We start from the raw sequence: 24,859 nt of genomic DNA on the forward strand, positions 1-24,859 counted from the left end.
TTAGGCTTTTGTCCCTGACATCAACCACTATTAATAAATATCCATGACAAATATGGACGTTTTAGTTTTTTTAGTCTTGTATTTATATTTTTGTTAAAAACTGTTATACAATGTCATATGATATATTATTTTATATATTATATTATTTTATTACTTGTATACATACATACACACGTCCCAAATAACGATCAACGATGACTTTCCTCAATTGCCTTAGCCCTAACCTGATTATTCGGCCACCCTTCCCCTTTTAAGATTATATATATACACACACACACACATACAACAAAAGATAAGCAACTGTCACTCTCGCTAAACACCGCCTCCCTTCCTCCACAACACAAAACCATCTTATTTGACAACAAGAAACCCAAGGGTTGGATCAATTTCGGTTTTGATTATGGTAAGAGGTTATCTATCTGGGGTTGGGGTTGTTTATTACATATATAATATAATATTGAAATTTATTGGCTCTAGCGTGTAGCTCAGTTGGCAAAAGGGTAAGACGACTTTGCCCAAGTACATGACAAGTCCTCTATTCAATCTCAAGCCCACCCCACTAGCCTAAGCCGTTGAGTGAGTCAAAAGATGCTCCTCACATGGTGTCCTTGGAAGCGGGTTCGGTATGAGGCCAAGTGGGATTGCCGGTAGTCAACTTTTTACCCAAATAGTGAAATTTATTTAAAAACAAATAAGAAAAAGAAAAAAAGAGCCTGGCTTAACATACTTTTTTTTAACAAAGTTAGTCAAAAGTGTAAAAAACAAAACGAATTACTAACTACAATGACAGGAAAACATAATTTCAAAACCACAAGGACTAAAATCGTAATTTACTCTAAAAAATGATATTGTGATCACATAAGGAGACCATACATATGATATAGGTTCAATGATACGATCCCCACCCCACCCCACAACCATGTTTATGCTAAAACACATGATGAGGCGTGGGTTGGGTGCACCAAGGCAAACCAGTCCGCATACAAGAAACAAACAGGGACCTTGATGGGTTATGGGTCCATCATCTTCAACCGTACTCACATCACATGTGCACTAATCAATGCCTTTTTTTATATAATTTAATCTTTATTTAATTGTATCAGTTTAATTGATACGTTAAATAAGAAAGTAAATATTTTATTTAATGAATTGTTAGTAGATTATAACAAACGTACATGTCAAGTGGTAACCAAGTGGGGGTGCGACAGGAGAGAGGGTCGGAAAGTGGCTTCATCTGCCACTATCTTCGATTTTTACATGCCATTTGTTTTAAAATGTGCAAATTGCATGAAAAAACTAAAATAACGTACTTTAACTTGATTTTTTTATTTTGGGTAACTTACTTTCAAAACTTCAATTTTGGTACATAAGATGTAAAGTTTTAAACATTTAAGTACCCAGATAACCGGTTGAAAACTAATTTTAGATTAAAAAAAGACTAATTTTACGTAAAAAAAAATCATTGTCACTAACCACGTCAGCAAATAATACTGAGTTGAATACCATATCACTCACCACATCAGCATGATAACGGGTTAATGCTTCAACTGGTAACCCGAGTACTTAAATGTTTAAAACTTTACCTATTAGGTACCAAGATGAATTTTTAAAAGTACGTTACCAAAATAGAAATCAAGTTAAAGTACCTTATTTTTTCATGCAATTTGCACTTTCAAAAAAATGACTACAATGAAAAAGGCATGCGGTTTTAGAGAAGTGTATTTGTTACGCTTTTATTAACTAAATGACAATTTTACACATAATAATAATTTGTCGGTAGATTATAAACATGTCTATCAAGTGGTAACAAAGTGGGGGGAGCGGGACAGGAGGGAGGGCCGACAAGTGCCATCACCCAACACCAGCTCCAATTTTTATTTTCCCCTCATTTTTAACGTAAGTGTCCACAATGAAAAAGATACGTAATTTAAAAAAAAATGTAATTATTACATTTTTAATAAATTAAATGACAATTTTAAGCATAATGCCAAACATGTAAAAACTATAAGCCTTAATGGGTTACATAAATTTATTTACATCATGCATAATAAATTAAATTATATATATTTTTTAAAATATAAAACGTTGCAAATTTAATAAATAAAAGATATGTAAGAAAGAGAGAAAATACTATTAATAGACATAAATGATATTTAATGAAAAATTTATGACCTAAATTATTCATTTATTTATTATATTTTAAAATTTAATATATTAAAATAAATATATATTTGTTTCACAATGTGTTTGTTTGATATATATTCAGTTCACATTCACAATGTCAAATGTTTTAGGTGTCGTTTTTGTTTAACAAACACATAAAAATGTTCATATTGTGATACAAATAAATATATGTCTATCAATACACTAAATTCAAACATATACGGATAAAAAATCATGTGAAATAACACATAATGCACCAGTTCTCAATGTTATCATAATTTTATAGACTCTCAAATGCAAACTTTCTATATATTTGCAGTTGTCGTGAATGAGTCGAGAGAGATAAGAGTACAGTAAATTGAATACGTTTACAAGAGATGGAGAACGACCAACAATGATAAAGGTGGAGAGTAGGGGCAGACCCATTAAGAAGACCCCGATGCACGTGCACCAACTTTACTGTCTTGAAGTAATAACAACATTTTAAAGGTCTTAACAATGTACTCGTTTTTAATTAATATATGGTCCCTTAACTTAAAGTTATTGGAGTCCATAAGTAGTGTAATTACATGTCATATATTATACATTACAACTTCTATCAATGATACCCCATATTTTAGTTGTGAATTATATATATGTTTTAAAAAAATATGTATCAATTTTTTATTAAAGTTATAGTTTATAGCATTGAATATGATTCATTTTTATATAAATGTTTATATTATTATTTTAACATGTTATGAAATAAATATCCAGTTAAAAAAGTAAATGTTTACTCTTAATTATGATATAAAGAAAATTTCTTAAGGACTGTTTAGTCGTTGCTGAATGATTAAGTGGTCAAAATGATTAAACGACTTTCATGATATAGTGCAAACTGCAAAATGAAATATAATTATTCGGTAATTGTTTACAATGAAATCAGGGTGTTGAATGGTTAAGGGGGACCAATGATACAAAATCATTCAGATGGTTTTAGAACCATTAAGAAGCAGATTTTTTTACCAAACAAGATTCTCCTCTTAACGAATCAAATGTTGTCTTTTAATGAAACTATTAACAGGTAAACAAACAACCCCTTACTCTATAATTAAGGATAAAACTGTAATTAAAAAGTATAATAATTACACATTCTTGAAAACGTTTGCCTGTTCAATTATGGATGGAGGGATTATATTTTTTAAATTAACATGTAATTTAAATATTATACAGATAAATATTTATTTATTATATTTTGAAATTCTAAATCGTTGTCGGTCGTATTATTTTTCTAAATCTACTATAGATTTCATTAATCATCTCAATTGATATAATTTATCCTCAAAATCGGTTGAATATATTTTTCTTGCATATAATTGTACCCTACCAACCTGAGCCTAAAACAATTGGAAATTCGAAATTCGAGGCTTGGTTTCTATATCTGAAATCCAATCAGAAATTTGGTTTGTCTACCAAACCCATTGGACCCGTCCAATGTACCATCTTCAAAATGAAGAAGATGTTAGGGTTCTGTTTGTTAGCAGTTTAATAAAACTTACATTTTATTCGGTCAACTATGTATAACTGTTTGGTAGTGGTTAGTGATACAAAAAATCATTCAATAAACTTCGAGAGATCAATTTTATACAAAAACCAATTTTTTTTTCTCTAAATATGTCTCTCCCAATAAAATAACATGTGATATTATAATATAGAAGGACATTCAAATACAACCGATATAACCCACCCATTCGTTTTTATATTTTTCTTTTTTGATTTTGTTAATTAAGAATAATTACAACCGATAAAATAGATGTTTATAATTTAATTATATAGATCGTACGAATATGAGAGTGTTTGGGATTGCTTATTTAAAACAACGTATGTTTTTTTTTTTTTTTTGTAGAAGTGTTCCTCAATTTATGTGGAGGCAAACTGAAGTTTTGTAAAAAGTGTTTGGATTAGCTTATGGTGGTACCACATCGGATAAACTGATAAAATAGACGAGACACCTTTTTCTTTTCCTATCAATACGATAAGAACTCTTTATTATTGGTACCACATCGAAATAAGTTTATAAATTAAAAGGAAGTAACTTATTAAAAACTTTTTATTACCGATGATAAACCGATATAAGTTTTTATTTTTTTCCAATCATCTAAACACTAAAAACTTATTATTATTAATATTAAAACGAAATAATTTAATATAAATAAACAATCCCAAACACAGTAAAAAAGAGTAGCATGATAACCGAACTCGTGTAATATAATACAGTGGGGGATGGTATTTGTAGTACCGATGCAAAAGAGGTGGCTACTCACTAGACTTCACTTTTCACCTTTTTCATCGATCAATCCACGGCCACCGGTACTACTCGCCGGCGGCGTCGCCTCGGACCCATCACTTTATAAACACACGTTTCTTCTCTTCCTTTCCATCATCTCTCTCTCCCACAATCCCTGTCACACAATCTTCCCCCAAATTTTTGCCGTCTGTGTGTTGGTATTCACGCATGAGTAGGCGGAGGACGTGCGTTTCGCCATCAGTGTTTGCTTTACTTTTCAACAACAAGTTCTGAGTCTGAAACTGTTCATACCCATACGATATATGCCCAAGATTCCTGCCATTAATGGTTCTGTAAAGCGTCTATATCTTTCCTCTTTACGTACAAGTCGTGTGGTATTCATATTCACCGGAGACAGTTGTAATTCTGTTTGCTTCGTGTTGTTAGTTTGTTACTCAATTGAGTTTAAGCAATTCAAAGCGAAATTGAAGTTATTCCTACAGTAATCCTACCGAAAAACTCTCGAATCGTGAAGATATAATTGATAAATTGAATATGTTGACGTGTATAGCTTGTTCGAAGCAGATTAATGGCGGATCTCTGAACGAACAGGAAGATGGAGACACCGCTGCTACGCCTAGAACCAAACAAGCCATTAAAAACCTCACATCGCAGGTACGATTGTTCCGTTTCTTCCATTTCTGACAAATGCTGCTGGTTGGTCGTTTGATTCAACTATTTTTGATACTCGATGTCTAATTCATCGTTTGTAGATCAAGGATATTGCGTTGAAGGCATCAGGAGCATACAAAAACTGCAAACCTTGCTCTGGATCGTCTAACAACAATCCGACTAACCGGCGGTGTTATACGGACTCTGAAGGTGGATCAGTATCTGGCAGGTTTTTTTGCGGGTACCAGAGAACCGGCAATTCGACACCTAAGGTTTGGGGTAAGGAAATGGAGGCGAGACTCAAGGGGATTTCGAGCGGTGCGAGTACTCCGGCGTCGGTGAGCGGCCGAACTGAGTCGGTTGTGTTTATGGAGGAAGACGAGCTTAAGGAATGGGTTGCTCAGGTGGAACCAGGTGTTCTCATAACATTTGTGTCACTGCCTCATGGTGGCAATGATCTAAAGCGTATTCGTTTCAGGTTTGTATTCTTATCGTATAATTGTTTATTATTAAAAAAATGCACTCAGCCACCTCCCCATTTCTTCCTCCACCGGCCACCGTCGTTCCTTGGAACGTTTTCCGTTGCAATCCCCATGGGACATAGAGACAGTGACATCTTTCACTCATGTGTTGTGGGTCCAAAATGCTCGAAATCTGACCACTGACCACAGATTTTTGGGAATCACATTAAATTTTATATGTCAACTAATGTATTAAATTGTGTTACTAGAAGAAAATACACCCGCTCATTTGTCAAGTTTTTTGCAGTATCCATAGAATTTGATTGAATGGGGGCCTGTAACTGAGATTGTTTGACCTTTTCAGTTTTCTTTGGTTTTTACTTGGTGTTAAAGGGATGATGCACACAATATGTTGTTCTTTTGGGTGCGTTTTAAATGGCAATTGCGCTGATGAGCTGATAGTGAAGTAAGTTTTAGGGGTTTAATTTGAGAAGAGTAGTTTAGTAATTTAATAATTTTGTCTCATATTTCTATTTACAAGAAAAATGCATTGGAGGTCCCCCAAAATAGCTAATATGGACTCCCCAATTCATTTTTTAGTATTTAGTTTAGTAATTTAACAATTTTGTCTATCTTTTTATTTACATTAAAAAATGCATTGGAAAGTTGTCCAAAATAGCCATTCTGGGCTTTCATGTCATTTTACGGTTGCTTTTTCACTCGATTTATCGAAATGACTAAAATTTTGCAAGTAGCGGTTTAACATTTTATGAAATCTATTTTTATGAATTTAATATTCATAAAGCAACATTTTGTGCTACTTGCAAAATGCTAACATGGCAAGTAGAACTTTATGTGTGAGTAGTATTACCATGTTAGTATTCTGTAAATAGCATTTTAACAATTTCAAATTGCTATTTTATGAATATTATATTCATAAAAAGTGCATTTCGGTAATTTATTAAATTGCTTGTTGCAAAATCTCGGCTATTCCTTAGGTCAAATATGTAGACCAGCGGCTATAAAGTGAAATGGGGTAGGGGTCAGAAATGGCATTTTGGACAATTTTCCAAATGTATTTTTATCCCCCTCAAGTTACCAATCGCACCGGGCATCACATGATGACCCCTTCCATTTGTCCCTAAAGGTTGGGTTATATGGAAAAGGTGTTAGTAATGTCTCCATTTGAAGCAATCACTGTAGGAAACCAGTATGTGTGTGATGCTGGGTAGGGGCCAAATCATCTTTTGTGGTTGCTAGTACTGGTGCCCACCATGCATTAGGGGGTCATTGATAGAGATTATGCCTGAAACTACTGAAGTTGTTCCCTGGTGGCTGTTGATATTTGTCATTATACATGAAATCACAAGACAATTGCAGAAAAATCTAAGAATGGTCAGCTTAATAAACGGTGATATATACTTTTCTTGTCTTGTGGGTCCCATATACAATTTTTCAGCCCGTAATTCATTTGGGAATTAGATAATTATGACATATATTAACTAATGGATCATTGGATTGTAGTAGAAAAGGAGCAACACATCCTATCCTCTGATTCTTCAACATCCATAGATTTGGATCTCCATTTAGGGCTGTTTGGTTGGTAGTCCATTAAAACTTGTATTGATAAAGTTGTCTACAGTGAATTAATTTGTCTGCATAGATTGAGAAAACTTTTGTTGACGAGGGGTTTTTATAAATGGAAGGAGCGTATTTTTTAATTGAGAGGGTCATGTTTGGAAAAACTCAGAAGCTTACTGAATAAACTATTTTCTATATCATTAATCCACTTCTAAACAATCATGTCTAACTAACCGCGTATGTTGTGAGCTCCATTAAGCTAATTTAGTTGCTAACAAACAAACCCTTAAGTACATTGGTTTGCGGGATTTGGAGGATTTGGAGTTGAATTCCATTCCAATCTCACTTTTGGTTTAAAGGAATGGAATTCAATTCTATAAATTATCTATCAAGAATGGAATTCAATTCTATTCGAAATCCTACAAACCAAACACACCAAAGATTTCAAATCTTTCCCCGAGATCCAAATCCCTCGAAACATTTTGTCAAACCAAATGGCCCTTAGTTTCAACTAGATTTCATCTTGGTAATGTATCCATTGAATTAGATTTTTGCTGAAGAGACCATTGGGATCCCAATAATTGAAGCTTGACCCACCATTTTAAGTTTCTCGTCATTCATTACACGTTTGTGTTAGGGGATGTTTAGTACTACCTGCTGACTTCTTATGGGTAAGAGGTGCTTACCCGGTAAGAAGGAGAAGGGATGTTGTATATGCCAATATACTTTGACCCACAAATAGGCTGGCAGAGATACCGACCTAGTAAGGAAGGAGTTGTTTTTTTGATTCGGTCAACGCTTACCCGGACACTTGGTAAACAACATTTTCAATCAAAGCTTACTCAAAAGTCAAAACCTCTTATCCAGACCTCATATTAACTCGGTTAGCATTACCTAATTTGTGTTGGTAAAGAGCCGCTTAGTGTTCAGATGATAAGAAACAATGCTCTTTGCCCTGTAGACATTGAATATTGTTAGATTCCACATCGATTGGGGAGGGGAAAAAAGGTTGTTTTATAAGAAACTGAATACCTCCTCTACCAGACGTGTTTTAAAAACGCGAGCCCAGTAGTGGACAAGATGAACAATATCTGGTACGGTTAGCCTGGGATGTTATAGGAAAATGATATGAAATATGAATCTTGGTGGTTTAGATGATAATTGTGAGTAGGCCATAAACCGATACCCTTTCTTGTTTTTGTACGGTCAGGCACATCCCTTATTGATATCGATAGGGATATGCGTATATCGTCTATATCTGAATGTTTACTGGCATTTGAAGACAGCGGTCTGAATTTTTCATTAAGAACACGAACATTTATTATCTGCCAATTTTGTAATGGTATTTTGTTATTTGACCAATGAATTTTTTCAAAAAACATACAAAACATTCATTATCTTGGATTCAGTAGTATTTTGGTGTGTATTATCAGTCGCGAAATGTTCAATAAATGGCGAGCTCAGCGATGGTGGTCGGAGAACTGCGAGAAGATTATGGAGTTGTACAATGTTCAACGGTTTAATCAGCAAGGAGTACCATTACCATCTCCACCAAGATCCGAAGATGAGGTTCGTTTGTATAAGCCTTCTCCAACAGTTTCTTCATTTTATTTTGAAGATTACAATATTATTTATATCATTAAAATATTCAATAGATTTAATATCCCAGTAGGTTTTTAAATAAATTTTTATATGAAATGATAACACATTCAACTTCAGTGTTGGGTTCATGTAAAAATACCATTTTTTTGTGAGAAAAGCACCTTCATGTAAGATAATGTCTCCTGCATTGTAATATATGTGAAGATATCTTTATATTGTGTGAAGACTTGTGGAGGTGATTGTCTTCACAGAAACCGGTGAAGGTAAACATTGAGGTCCTGTGACCATCATCACCTCCATAAAATATGACATAACTTTTACACAGTATAAGGGTACCTTCATCAAAAGCCTTTTTTTCTCATGTGATCCCAAGTTTTCACCTTCATAGGTGGACGTTGGAACAATCAAATAAACATGTTCTCTCTCTTTAAGTTCTTCAAATTCGGTGACTTTTTATCTTTCTCTTCTACTTTTTTCGTTTTGATGAATCTGTTGGAGATAAAAATGGGTTAAAAACTCAAATCTTTGTTTCCTCTATAGTAAATTACGATTTTTGTCCCTGTTGTTTGGAAATTGCGATTTTCTTCATTCAACTAATTCCTGTCTTTAAAGTACTAGGGACCAAAACAACAATAAATTATAAATCATAAGAACGAAAGTAACAATCAGTTACAAACCATAGGGATGAAAACCGCAATTTGAAAATCATTATTTCAACCAAACCACAGGGACAAAAAACGGAATTTACTCTTTTATTTATTTTGAAGAATCTGTTGAAATGCTATATGATCTGTCCCATGTTTGATTGATGTGGTATTAATCATCGTACTTTCTTGTTTAGAGCTCAAGAACGGAGTCCGTCGAGAATAGCCCAGTAACGCCACCACTTAGCAAGGAGCGGCCACCGCGGAACTTCTACCATCCCGCTGGAATTGGAATAGGATACTCGTCATCTGATTCACTTGACCAACACCCCATCCGACCCACCCATGAATCTAGTAATCCGCCTAAACTCTCGAGCATAAGTGGAGCCAAGACAGAGACATCATCAGTGGATGCTTCTGCAAGAACAAGTTCATCTCGAGAGGTTGATCAATCTGGAGAGCTTTGTTTGAGCAATGCAAGTGATCTGGAAACCGAATGGGTGGAGCAGGACGAGCCCGGCGTCTACATTACAATCAGAACACTGCCAGGTGGCATTCGGGAGCTTAGGCGTGTCCGATTCAGGTACGAACCAAATACCATGCGTTTAGTAGTGGAGGAAAGAAACTTCATGTAGGAACCGTATATCTAACTATTAATAATGAATATTTAAGTATGTTTTTCATGAATAATATTTAGGGTTGGTTGTCACCGGATACTATTCATGAATTATATTTAGGGTTGGGATGGTTTTTAATTGGGAGGGTGTTTTATAGATGCAAGGGGTGTGTTTTATAAATGGGACGGACATGTTTGGAAAAAACTTGGCTTTATGCATAAAAGATCCTCCTTGAAGCTTAGCTTGCTGTGAGTCCCATTAAACCTATAAAGCTGCTAACAAACAAGCCATTGGGTATATTCATCATGAATAGTTTGGTTGTCACTGAATACTATTCATCACCAAATATTATTAATGAGTAATATTAAGATATATTCATTATGAATAAATGTTGTTAAAATATTTTCAGTTCTGTGTGATTCATTAGTGTTTATGATGACAAAATTTGGTGATAAATGATGAATCAGCCGAGAACGGTTTGGTGAGATGCACGCGAGGATGTGGTGGGAACAAAACAGAGCCCGAATACAACAACAGTACCTGTGAGTTTGAAGAGATGTGATTATATAGCTATCCATCTTTTTGCTACGTGAAGCCTAGAAGGCCATCTTGCAGCTGGTAATCTAAGCTTCAAATATATTTTATTCTATCTTTTTTTTTTTCCTTCTCTAAAAGGGTAATTAAGTAGCTCGGGGCCAAGACCGAACGAGTGTTGTTCGTGCTATCGGGCTATCACTTGTTGTAAAACATTGTATTAAGTTATATTTCACATGGAATGTCGTATTTATTTGAGATCGATGAATTTATGTGATGAATCTACCCATTAAACGATTTTTTGGTAAACGACCAACAGCTTCAAATCCTAGGCTGCAACTTGACACGATGTCACTAAAATTTCATAAGATGTCATTCCATCAAATGAATATTATTTTATTACAAAGTTCTTTATTGGTGAAAATACGAAGGAACAATAACAATGTCAATTTGAATGAATCCTCAATTAATGCGATTAGTGAATTGACCACATGAACCTAATTTACAGATAATTGTAAATTAAAAATTAGACATAACTCGTTATCGTTTAGATGTGTCTCTTATACGAAAATTCTTTTTACGGACCTTACTCGTTAATTTATGTCAACCACAAGAATCAAGTTCACAGTCAACTCTGAAAGAAAAATAAAGACAAAATTCATTATATTGTAATATATTAGAAATCTACTCGCCCAAAGCGCTATACTTCTTCATTTTAATGTTTTGTTTTATTAATTGTTTTTGTCGATTTTATAACATAGTTTCTTATGTTTTTAAGAAAACGATAATGTTTTTATGTTTGAATAAAATATAAATTTGAAAACCCCATAAAAATTTTAAAAAAATATATCTATATTAGTTTCGAATTAACAATTTAAAAGTTCTCGTCTTTTATATAATTTGTCTAATTCAGTTTTATCTTATAATTTAATTTGGTTTAGGTTTAATAATTTAATAGTCTTTTACAAAGATAATAATTATATATTATATAAGAACTCAATAATTATCTTATGAACCGTTTATCAAACGCTTACCCAAATAAGCATTACCAAGTCAGATTACCAGTACAAAAATCTTATCCGATAAGATATAAAAGAAAAAAAAAAAAAAGACTCCGGAATCGTATGATAAAGAGAAACGTCCCCTTTCTGTTGCTTTCGTGTAGATGAATTTAAAATTTCTAAAAACAAAACCCCAATTATTGAAATTTTAGAAAGAGCCAAAATTACCCTCCTTCCTCCATATTCACCGACCCCTTCTTCCTAATCCAGACAATACATTCTCTTGCTGTCTGCTTCGCGAATCAAAGGCGGGATACAAAATCTATCAGCTGGATTGAATCTATTACAGAAAATTCTTGATGATCATTCCGTTGCTCATATTTACGTAAGAGACGAGCATGGATCATAACGAAACTGCTCAGAAATTGATGAATCGGAGGTCTACTTTGAAAACTCCTTTCTCTTTCTCCTTTGATTTTTTACGTTTACAAGTTTAATCTCATTTATAATCTATCAGCTGATGTTGGTAAAATGATTCAATCTATTACAGAAAATCGTCTATGATCATTCCGATTCTGATATTTACGTAAGAGACAAGCATGGATCATAACGAAACTGCTCAGAAATTGTTGAATCAAGGTCTATTTTGAAAATCCCTTTCTGTTTCTCGTCTGATTTCCTTGTGTTAACGAGTTTAATGTATCTTAAATTCAAACCAGAAACATTTCATACAACAGCCATTCATAGAGGGAGAATTAGGTTTATTTGAAAGTTTCTGGTTATTTCATGCTATTGTGACTCTGGCTTCATGATAGAAAATCCTACAACTTACAAACCAGTTTTCAAATAGTGTTTTATATGACACAATGTTGTTTCATATCAAAAACGTTCGTCGATTGTTTTATGTGTGGAAAAACGTAGTCCTGAACGTTTCACATACACATTGTAAGAACACAACATTGTATTTTAACACATAAACCTGAAAGTTGGTTTGTAATTTTGTAAAATAAGGGGATTCGTTATAAATATTTATCATTCCAACAATGAACCTTTTGGTTTTAATTCGCCGGTGCACAAACTCTGGTTCTATTTCTTCTGCATTTGGTTAAATCACTATAATATAGCTCCATGTCGTTTATTTTTACTCACTCCGTCCTAATATAACTGTCCACGTTTCTATTTTATTTTGTCCTAAAATAAGCGTCCACCTTCAAAAGTAAGTATCCTACACAAGACGGACCTAGAAGTTTTTTTTTATTTTAAATAGTAGCACCATTTGACTATAATAAAGAAGCTATGGATATCTAGAACGTTCACCTCTCAATCTGTTAGCACTAGTTCATTTTGTTTTGACTAGTAATGTGTGACTGGCAGATCCTTTTTCTCATTCGGCAAACGTGGGGATCTATGCCGGCTTACAATCTCCGACTAATCCTTTGTGTGATCACGAATGGCCTAGAGTCATCACAATTCACAAGTGAACCTCTATGGCCACAAGGCTTTGGTAGCGTTTGGATTCAAACCTAGAGAAGATGAAATTTCCACTACATCCCTTGAGCCTTAACCTGTGCCTCGTGGATTCTTGCTACTCTGTAAAATGGAGTATAAAGTTTCTTCCCAATGAAGAGCGTGAAAATGCATGTCGTTTCATAAATAGCTAAAATAGAACTAAAATAAATTAATCCAGTGAATCCCACATAATGGTAGGGTCGAGGTGTATATGATTTTTTTTGGGTTTGGGAGGTGGAGGGACCAACCTATTTTTTTTGTTAAACAAGTATAGCAAACCTAAGCCGATTTGTGTCCTTGATAACTTATTATTATCCGTAGTAACTCTTGAGTTATGGGGTCTGATTAACTAACAGTTGGACCAATACCAGAGAAAGAAAACTCTCAAGATTTTGGGTCCGATCCATTTGGGAGTTTAACCTAATTTTCTTCTTTAAATTCAATATTATGTAATTGTAAACCCTAGCCGTCATATCAAAAAAGTCCTTGCTAGTGTGGTCGTGGACTAGCTTGATTAAACCGATCAAGTGAACCACGTAAAATCCTATGTTCTTTCTCTTTTTTCTGTTCTTACTTTATCGCTGCCATGTTCGTGTGAGTGATCTTGAGCATCGTTTCCCAAAGTAACTGGGTTTGATCATGGGTCAGTGAGTCTAAAAAGTCTTTTACCTTTTAAAAAAAACATAAACAATGTAAAACTATTCATAATACTCTATTTTCTTTGAACGAAGTTATTAAGTCAAAAGTAAAGTATATCAATAGTCGTGTACAGGTAAATTGGGGATTGAGAGACCCTCCGAAATTTTAATTAATTTCTAGTGGGCCTTCATGTTCGTTAACAACTCTATACGGAGATAGGATGTATACAGATTTTGACTCTTTCAGAAAAGTAGAGGTGTTTCCGTGAGTGGCTTGAAACAACTAACAGATGTGAAGGAAATAGGTCAAAGAAACAAGAAAAACATGTAACATAATACTGGCAACTATTAGTACAAGATATATAGTCGCTAACGCTATTTTTTTTTATACAAACATATTTTCCAACTATACTGACAGCTACTTCTGTTATAATTTTTATGATGCTGACAATTTACGTTACACATCGAGGCATAAGAACCGAGGGACATTTCTAGCATGAAATCGCCATTGTATTACAGCATTCCTAGCTATGCTTCATTCAATTCCGCCACGAATTCCCTCCACAACCTCCGGCCATCTCAAACCACCATCATATGGGCGGTAACGTTGGAGTCGTAGTGGCGGCGACCCCAAGGCTCCGCCACAACTGTATTGGCCCGGCAATTCTTGAAATGTTTTCAACTTCTTTGTATGAAATGAAAAACTTGCAGCTTTCAAGAAAGTTTCTTGCAGACGCTTTGGGTTGCCGAAGGTGTGTTGCCACCCAGAAAGCCGATGACAAGGTCGGTACTTTTTTCTCCATGAATGTTAAAAATGAGACCTTTTTCCCCTGATACGATGGGTACAAGTGGAAGTGCGTGTGGTGGGTGTCTTTTTTCTTGACCAATAATGAACTGCCACCGCATGGGAGGATGGGGGGGGTATCATCTCGACCACATAAAACAACAATTTTTTTTTATTAACCTAAATATCCGACCCGCTATTGAGCAGACTAATTCTAAGACGACCACCTGTTTTGTGAGTAGTCTGGAGTCATCGCATTTGAACCTCTGTAACCACAAGTGACTTTTATTCCTCCTTGAATTTGAACATGGGACCTTCAGACACTTTTGACTTTTGAAGCCTAAACATTTCCTTTATAGTCATCTTACAGTATTCTTTTATAAAGTAGCTTAGAAACCGTATGAAAAAACGCCTCAAAGACACTTTTCATTACGAGAAGATCTAACGCATCTAGAAAAAAGTGGGTCCACTACAAAAAAAACATTAAAATGCCCAAGTTGCGGTATCGTAGTCTTTTACGTCTACTTACAAAAAATAAGCCAAAGACCAGAAGCAAATTTAGAAACTTTTTCAAATGATGATAACATTTCATCATAAAAAACAAAGAAGTGGATATTTTTTTACGGAATCTTCATTGGTGAATTTGTTAGTTATTTGCTTTTCATATATGTGTTCCGTGTTCGAGGCTTTTATTGCGATATTTTTTAGAAACATAATAAATTTGAAAAACTAAGAAAAATAACAAAAAAGAGACTCGAAAACTAACTCGACCAAGAGAAACTTATGTCATTATTATAGTTTCAAAATGTATACAGTTGCATAGGATAAAAGTGACACTCTTCACGACCTTATAATTTTTATATTATGACGGAGGAACGAAGCAGTAGCCCGTGCTACCATATCCAATGGAGTGCGCCCTGCCAAATGTGCAAGCTGCAAAACCGCAAACCCATTTTGCATCTTGTGAAAGTACAGAAACAATGTTTTACAGTGTTGGCTTTTGATTTTTTGGTTGTTTTACCTAAAAAAAATTGGTGAGGTGATTATAAAGTAAATGTGGTTATTTATGATGATAAGTCGATAAGGGTGTGGTCCTACGGTCTATGTAATGGAATCAAAATGAGTTCTTGTTTTCATGATGAAAGATATAGAGTTCATTATCTACGTCCATGATATGAAAGGAATGGAATCTCTCTGTGCATCCACTTTCCATTCTAATCCAACATGGGAATTGGGAATTCCCATTTGAATTGTAAGACATGAATACATGGAGGATTTCAATTTGTCAAAATCAACAGTTTGATAGAATTAGACGGGTATGATAGTAACCAAAAGAATATAAATATAGAACTCATAAATATTTTTTTGATGAAATCTCAAGAGTATTTATACTTTTCATATTAGTTGCATCTGTATGAGCATGTAATCCTGGCTATCCAAAGACCCACATATGTCAGACGATCAACTGCTTTGTGGGTAGTCCGAAGTCACCGCATTTGAACCTCCATGACCATAAAAAGATATTTCTACTCAAATAATGCATTAGACATACATGTAATTTGATCAACATAATCGATCATTCTAATTCTTTCAATTTCTATTGAATTCCTGTGACCTAAATGCCACCTAAAATTGACAGATTGTTATGGAAAAAGGGATTTGTGGAAGAAAGCTCATTTTTCAAACTTCTCCATCTTTAAGTTCTTAAATTTCAAGAAAAATTAGTTGAATATTGGTCATGTTGAAAGCATATATGTTATAGAGAACGACATTTTTGTCTTTTAGCATTTTTTCTCAGACCTTGAACCTAAAAATCAAAAATTTTGATTTGTTCAATTTCTATCATGTGATTAATTCCGATAGTGATTACGTCACAAAATGGGGATTGTGGTTGTGGCTCCATCTAAATTGTCCCTCTTACAAACGGTCGATTAAGTCGTTGAACTCTTTAGTAGCTATGACCTTCGAAGCAATAAGAAATAAGAAGATAATGTTCGTGTGATGCAATTTGCTATAAATGCTTTGAAATAGAAAGCGAAAGAAAATTACTTAATACTGATTTAAATGTAAAGTTGTTTATATTCTTATACTAACAAGTATCTATGTATAAAAATAATTTAACACGTAACCTTTTTTCATCTGACATTATTTACGGTTTTTGATTCTAAACATTGAAAAGTGCACGTGATTTTACATAGAAATTGAATGGTAAATAGAAAGTAGGTTTTTGATAGGTTTATTTGATTATTGTAAATGAAGTTTCTTAAAACATGCACCCATGTAGAAAAATCAGACGTAAGATTTTATAATATAGTTTTTGTGAAATGTTTTATAATATAGAATAGATTTAATAGTTAATTAAATTGATTTAAATTAAGAAATTATAATTATGGGATAAATAAAGCATGTGGTGCATGATGGGAAGTAGTTCGTTTGATGAAAAGAGCGAGCCCCCAACCTCCTCCTCTTTATAAAGGAAACGTAACTTTGAGAGAACCAGAATCCCCTGTTTCCACTTCACTCCATACATACGCTTTCAATTTCATCTTCTTCCTTCTTCAAAACCCTAAATCATTCAATCTCTCTTCTCTTTCGATTCACAATGTGTTTTTACTTCCATTTCTCTTGAAATCACCTTCAATTTCATATCATGGATGCTGTTTCCACAAGGTACAGAGACAATCCGTCGTTTTCTTCCACTTTGCTCGACGAGATCTACCGCTCCATCGATGAACGAGATGACGAACAGTTGACGGTTTGTAGAAAACCGAAACAGACGAAATTTGGAGGACCTGGTTGTTTTCGAGATGATTTTGATGAACGACGAGCTTGTTTGGTTCAGAAATGGATGGAGAATAAAGTGTGTGAAAAGGCAGTGGTCGGGAGAAAATCGGCGGCGGCGGATCTCGATAGAAGGTCGATTCGAAGTGAACGTGACTCGTTATATTTCAATTCGAGCTCTAGCTCGTCTGGTTCTAGCTCCGGCGGTGGTTTTTCGTCGTCGGAAGGTGAGTTGATGTACGGAGTTTTGTTTAAACCTAGACCTGTTCGAACTAACATCCATCAACATGGTGGATTCGAAAAACGAGAGAAGGAAAGGTGTATGTACGGCCATGGCTATCAGCATCACGTTTTGGAACAGAAGGTTAAGCATGAAAGCAAATTCGTGAAGACGAAATCGAAAGCATTGAAGCTCTACAGTGATCTGAAGAAGGTGAAGCAGCCGATATCGCCGGGAGGTCGGTTATCCACTTTTTTAAATTCACTCTTCACCACCGGAAACACAAAGAAGTCAAAAATGTCCTCCCGCGAGGGCGGTTGTGCGGTGGCGGCGAAGAGTCATTTAGATAGAAAATCAAAATCGGCTAATGCATCTACATGTTCATCTGCTTCTTCATTTTCACGTTCTTGCTTGAGCAACACGCCATCGTCTAGAGGAAATCAGAGCAATGGCTTGAAACGATCGGTGAGATTTTATCCGGTGAGCGAGATCGTCGACGAATATTGTCAGCCATGTGGACACAAATCACTACACGAAGAAGAAACAAGTTTAGAAAGTGTTAAATTCACCAAACATTCAATCAACGAAGAGATTCAAATCAAAGAAGCTGCAAGGAATCTGCTGACGAACTACCAGAAGAAGGTTGAATTGGGATTCGATTCGGAACGGAATAACGTAGACATGATCGGCGCGGAAAACGTTGAGGATGGAGACGGTTCCTATGATGGCAAGAGCGATTCGAGCTCGGACCTATTTGAGCTTGACAATCTCTCTGCTATCGGAATGCATAAGTATCGAGAAGAGTTGCCGGTGTATGAGACAACTAATCTCGATACCAATCGGGCCATCGCTAATAGCCTCCTCATATAGTTGAAAACCTAAAAAGAACGAAACCGAGTTTTATGTGTAACGTTGATTCGATTGCTATATTTTTGTCGGGTTTAAGGGAAGTAAAATTCAAAGTTTAATTCATTAACTGGGTTGATTCAGTTGCAACAAATCATGATCATCGAACAAGATTAATAACAACGGCGGATCTCTTTATCAGTTAGCTCAATTAACAATAAGTTTTGGACCTTTAAAATAGGTTAGTGGTTCGAGTCGGATGTTCCTTACTATTCTCTAAGGCTCCTGGGATTAGTCGGAGTACGCGCAAGCTGACTCAAACACCTACGGTTAAAAAAGAGCACAGATCTAATTTAGAGGGTAGAGGTTCTCTGCCACTGTCCAATTGTTTTGATATAGTAGGGAAAATTTTACGTCTCTCCGTTATGATCTTTGCAGGAAAAAGACATGCCTATAACAATATATTGAATATTAAGTTTAATTGTTAATAACGGTAGAACATAAAAACCTTAACGGCAAATTATTGAATTAGATCTAGTTTTTATGATTTGATCTGTATTTTATAATTATAACAAATACTGATTATTATTATTATTATTATTATTATTATGATAATTATTTTGTGTTAATTAAATATATAAATTTGTTTGGATTAAATAATTATAAAAATCTAATGCATTTTCATTTTATTGAGGAAACTTAACTAACACATAACAGATTTTTTTAATAGACACATTTCTTTTAGTATCTTAAATTTTAGAGGATGGATGTGACTTTTAATACATTAATGTGTTAAAAGTAATTGATATTTGTGGTGTGTATGTAATACCTTTTATTCATGTGGTTGTTTGGAGTTTCATGTGAGAAGCATGTTTTCTCGTGACTCAAACCATTTTTAGTTTATTTTCCAGACATTAAATAATAAAAAGTTTAGTTTTTTCATTTTATATGATATAAATTGGTAAATAAAACAAAAATTATTAAATTATAGTGAAAGTTGGAAGGTCGAGTTGAAAAGAATGGTGTCTAAAGTGGAGACGAAGTTGTTGAACATCGTTTCATCTTGTTCACACAATACCATATAACTTTATTGTTTTACTAGTTATTCGATTGGTTTTCATCATTTTTTAAGATAAATTGTAGAAAAAAAATAACGTACTTTAACTTAATTCTTATTTTGATAACGTACTTTCAAAACATTCATTTTACTACCTAAGATGTAAAGTTTTAGACATTTAAATATCCGGATATGCGGTTGAAGCATTAACCGGTTATCATGCTGATGCGGTGAGTAATGTGATATCCAACTCAATATTATTTGCTATTCAACCAAATTTCATCTCATCACTCGCCGTATCAGCATGGTAACCGGGTAATGCTTCAAAAGTCTACCAAAATATTATCTAAGATGCAAAGAAAAAACCTCAAAAAACAACCACACGAGCCTCAAACATTGGCAAAACAAAACAATAACGGACGAAAACTAAACAGTAGCACCACAAAGATGAAGAGAACCAGCATAATCAGATGGTGTTTTTACATTAAGAACGACCTCCTAAGATGGATTTCAGGTTGCAATACCAATTTGTGCAAGAAGAAAGAAAACCTTTGAACGATGAACTAACCATCACAATGAACTTTAAATCTCAAAACAACCAATAAAGTTTACATAATAAAACCTGAATCTTACATGGTTAGAAAATTACACAAGTAGAATAAAAGCAAATTTTGTCTACTCAACTTTGATGTAGATCTAGCCATAGATCATTTGGTCAACGGCGAGTGTGGCGTTTAAACGCGTGTAACTTTTGCTATGAGATTTTTTAGACCTTAAAAACGTCATCGTCGTGTTTCAGTTATGGGTTTTATGTTTGGTCCATCATCAACTCAATATATATATATATATATATATATATATAACTTGTGTATTGTTATGTTATTCTAAACAAAATATATGTATATTTTGTCGTAAATTAGTTTACTTTTTTCACTCATTTAATAATAGAAAAGAAATGAAGGATTTTGAAGATTTGGATTGAGATTCTTAGATATTAAAATGTCGTTAAAATTGTCGGCTTTTTCTCATTGACTTTTTGATTGATGGAACACCTCCAAACACTTTTAATCTCTTATTTTCCTTTCATTTTTTATAATATTTATTAAAACATTTTTTTTATCTAACCACAATTTCCAAATATCATATAATCATAAAAGATCGAAATAGGGAAATTAAGACTCCGTTTAGTTTAGTTTAGTTTAGTTTAGTTTGGTTTGGTTTGGTTTGCAGAATTATTTTTTAAAGAATTGTACTTTATGAAAGAATTTGAATTTGGATTAGAATGACTTTGAAATCATTGGTGTATTTGGTTTGTAGGATATTCAATAGAATTGGATTCCATTATTTATAAAAAAAATTAAATTACATTTTTATTAATCAAATATTATGAAACAAATATTTTTAATATTTTTTAGAATCTTATTGTATACAATCTTACGAAATCTTGTGAAATTCCAAGCACCCCTAGGATTTCAAAGTCCCATGTTTGTAGGATTTCATTTGAATCATAATATTTCAATTCTAGATAATCCAACAAACAAAACATGAGATTGAAATTGATTTGAAATCTAAATTCATTTAATTCCTACAAATTAAACTGGACATAAATATTATAATTATTTGTTAAAAGACAATAAATATGAATATAATAAATAGTCGAATAATTTTTTTTTAAAAACGAATATATATATATATATATATATATATAGAGAGAGAGAGAGAGAGAGAGGTGAGTTATTATACAACCTCTTACGTTTGTACAACCAATACAACTCAATCTCAACCGTCCATTTAATTTGTTGAATATGTAATTTTATTGAAATTTTGATTGTTTCATAATATAAAGTATTGATCATAATTAATGAATCGTATTCATCTTCCATAAATATTTAAATTATAGTAAATGAACTCTCATCATTTTTATGAATATTTCAATTTATTGGGTTCCATTAGTTGTACAAATGCAATGAGTTGCATTTGAAACAAATTCTCTCTCTATATATATTTGTGGGGCTAATTAATATGAAACACATGATTGATTAGGATGACTTTGGTGTGTTAAGCTCTATCTTTAGTACATTTGCATGTGCATTTAGATTAATCCTTTTTAATTAAGATTGCTGAAACTTTAATTAATCCTTATCCCTTTTTTATTCATCATGCCCAAAAAGCCTATTTTTTATTTTAAATATCAAATTTATTGTAACATATATAATTAAGACTCCAACCGTTGTCACTAAAAATAAGTAATGTGAACCACGCCTCATTTCCATCCATATTCACATACGACAACATCATATTATCTTTTTCCTTTTCAACATAAATATTACTAATAAAAGTTTCATTTAGCAACAATGAGATATAAATAGGGTGATCGAATAAACTAGTCATTTTAAACCATTATCTTATATTTTAACAGTTTTTTCATTTTTAAACAGAAACTAGCCAATCTTTTACAAGGGTTTGTTTCGCAACTTGCAAAATGTACTTTTTATGAATAACTATGATAACCGCATTATGGCAAGTCATTTCACATGTTAGTATTAAGCATAAAGGACATTTCGCAAGCCATCATGCTTATTTAACAACTTATCCCACCAATTTTGTAACCCAACCCCATAAAGAAAACCTTTAGTTTAGAAAACGGGCAATTTCAAGCGACAAGATGGGCATTTGTGAAATCCGCACTATTTTGATCAAATTGAAGAAAATGAGATACACTAAACTAAAAATTATTGCATACCGAAAAATTTGCTTATAAATTACGTGTACGTACTGTGAACATGAATGGTTATTAGAATATTCCTCAGTTTTTCACTATTTTGATCAAATTGTTTTATTTTTTGTCTCTGTCGATATAATACGATATTAGTATCAAACTAATTATTTAAAGATTCTGGTTTTTATGTAATTTTTTTAATTCAGATTGTTATTATAATTTAATTTAGATTAATAACGAAGTAATTTATTATTGGTTTAATGATATAATTTTTATATGGATAATAATTAAATATTTTGTTATAAGTATACGAATTCAAACATGAAATTTTAATAAGTTATACTTATATACGATTTACTTGTGATCTCGAATTTTAAGTAATATGAATCAATAAACAGTATTTAAACTATAAAAATTAGTTTTTAAAAGTATTTATCAAATATTTTATAGATACATAGGAGAGGATGGGGGTTGAGGCGGAGGAAAGGCAAGCCTAGGGGCATATATATATATATATATATATATATATATATATATATATATAGGTGGTTGGGGTGGGGGGGGAGTGATGGGGAAACACCAACAGCAGCAGTAGCCCCCGCCAACCCTATTGCCTGACGCCGTCGCTTACTTTTTCCGGGAAACCAGGTGCCTCCGATCACCGCTTCTAAATAGTAAATAGTAAATAGTAAACAGTAAATAGTACCACCACTTTCTCTCTTTTATAATTCTAGTTTTCTTTCTATAAATAAATCTTTTTCTATTACCTTCCTTATTTTAAAATAAGTATTTATTTTTAAAATTAAATATCTACCTTTTATTAGATTAATTATGAGATGTAAAAAAAAATAAAAAAAAATCTTGATTACAACACTTATGTTAAAATAGAGTATCTATAAATGTAACCTTTTTTCTCAATAATTTAACTTTTGATATTTTATATTACAAAAAAGTTAAATTTATTGTTGGAGATATTCCAAGGATGGAATACTCAATTGATATAATAAATATGGTTGTTTGACAGCTATTGAATGATTTTGTGCAAAATAATTTAAAGTTTCTCGTGATATAATGCAAAATAAAATGTGATTGTTTCATAATTGTTTGCAATGAAATTAGTGCGTTGAATGGTTAAGGGATGAGGTATATGATACAAAATCATTCAGGGAATTTTAGAACCATTAAAAGACGGACTTTTTTTATGCGATACAAGATTCGCCTCTTAACGATTCAGTGGTTGTCTCTTAAGGGGAGTATTAAGAAGTAAACAAACAACTCGTAAAACTATACAAGTTCACAAAGATTAATACCTTTTTGGAAGTGGATGAGTCCAAACTTTGTCTAAACTAGTCCCATGGCAAATTGTGGTTGTTGGTTTTGTCTACGGCGTTGAGTTAGATGTCCTGACTACTAACAAATGTTTAGATGGCAAGATTCAAACTCAAGCTGATTTTATCAATCACCATGCTATCGGTTCTTGTGGTTGTCGCTTGTTTAACTTTTGGGCAATTTCAAGACTATTCGACACGTTTTTATAGTTTCTTTTGTTAACTTTTACAAGTTAAATTGGTTGACCCTTGAATTTGAATTTGAATTTGTTTTCATGATATATTTCGTTTAGACAGGAATATAAAGTACTCTAAACGGTTTTGACTCAAAATAGCAACTTGGGAGTTATATTGTTAAGCCATGTTAATTTCTAAATATGTGTAATCATAGTTTACAGTTTAAATCGTGTATCTGTGTAAGTTTGGTGATATGTATCTTTAGAAAATATTAATGAAAACGATGTGATACCATGTTTTTCTATTTTTGTGTTTTGCATTTAGGCTATTTGGTTCATATTCATGTGGGTCGTAGAATCGAGTGCTATCTAATGTCAAATGATATGGACCCGTCGTAAAGTTTGGTAACAAGCAATATTGTTATTTACGGGTCGTTTAGTAAATGTTTACCTAGGTAAGGTCTTATCAAGTCACACTACCTTACTATATAAATATGATAATAACCGAAAATCTTATCCGGTAAGAGCGAGACAATGACCAAAAGTCTTACCATGGTAAACGCTTACCGGGTAAATTGTTACATACCATTTTTGACATCAAATCAAAATATTTAATTAAATTTTTTAGAAGGAAATATTTAATTAAAATTAGTTACCTACTATATCAATTACCTAATATACATCGTATTTTAAAAACATTGGTGAATCAAAGTGTATCATGGTGATAACGTTGACAATGTTTCACATGTATCACAATGTATTTTATTTGTTTTATGAAATGTATCATAGTGTGCATTTTCGTTATTTTTATTGTTTTACAAAGGGTATCACATTGTGCATCTTGTATGTATATCTGGGTATTACAATGTGTATCTTGTGTTTACATAAAGTTCATCGAAATAAGGTTCGCCAAAAAAGAGAAAAGAAAAGAGAGATGAGAGAGCATGTTTATAAAATCTCTAAAATGCTCTTAATTAATATTTTAAGTTAAAAGTACCAAAATTATTAATTTTCTAATTTAACATTTGTTTTGTAGTTAAGATTGAATCTTAGGGTTACTACAAATAAAACAATTCTCATATATATGTATATATATATACTAGAAGCGTACTCGCGCAATGCAGCGAGATACATCGTGTTTTTAATATTTCATTTTATTATTTATTTCAGTCGATGTTATAATATGGCTTTATGTGATTTTGAGAAAGCGATGTTTTTATTTTTGAATAAAATATATGTTTGACGATATCATAAAAATTT

The 24,859-nt window shown here is 33.0% G+C and overlaps 2 protein-coding genes across 3 annotated transcripts; both read left to right on the forward strand.

Annotated features, from left to right (window-relative positions):
* Positions 1-4,468: 4,468 nt before the first annotated feature.
* On the forward strand, positions 4,469-10,767 carry LOC112511413 (protein Brevis radix-like 2). 2 transcript variants are annotated; one of them, XM_025117018.1, is made up of 5 exons: positions 4,469-5,104; positions 5,203-5,579; positions 8,553-8,712; positions 9,587-9,972; positions 10,474-10,767. In XM_025117018.1, the coding sequence occupies exons 1-5, from the start codon at positions 4,985-4,987 to the stop codon at positions 10,550-10,552; spliced, it is 1,122 nt and encodes a 373-aa protein (XP_024972786.1). In that variant the 5' UTR covers positions 4,469-4,984; the 3' UTR covers positions 10,553-10,767. The 2 variants fall into 2 exon arrangements, with proteins under 2 accessions (XP_024972786.1, XP_024972787.1); XM_025117019.1 differs by having other exon boundaries at positions 8,577-8,712.
* Positions 10,768-17,022: 6,255 nt separating this feature from the next.
* On the forward strand, positions 17,023-18,409 carry LOC112511734 (protein BIG GRAIN 1-like A). The gene has a single exon (XM_025117453.1). The coding sequence runs from the start codon at positions 17,123-17,125 to the stop codon at positions 18,341-18,343; it is 1,221 nt and encodes a 406-aa protein (XP_024973221.1). The 5' UTR covers positions 17,023-17,122; the 3' UTR covers positions 18,344-18,409.
* The last annotated feature ends 6,450 nt before the right edge of the window (positions 18,410-24,859 follow it).

Source organism: Cynara cardunculus, assembly GCF_001531365.2.
Source record: "Cynara cardunculus var. scolymus isolate 2C chromosome LG 4, CcrdV1, whole genome shotgun sequence".
Lineage (NCBI taxonomy): Eukaryota > Viridiplantae > Streptophyta > Magnoliopsida > Asterales > Asteraceae > Cynara > Cynara cardunculus.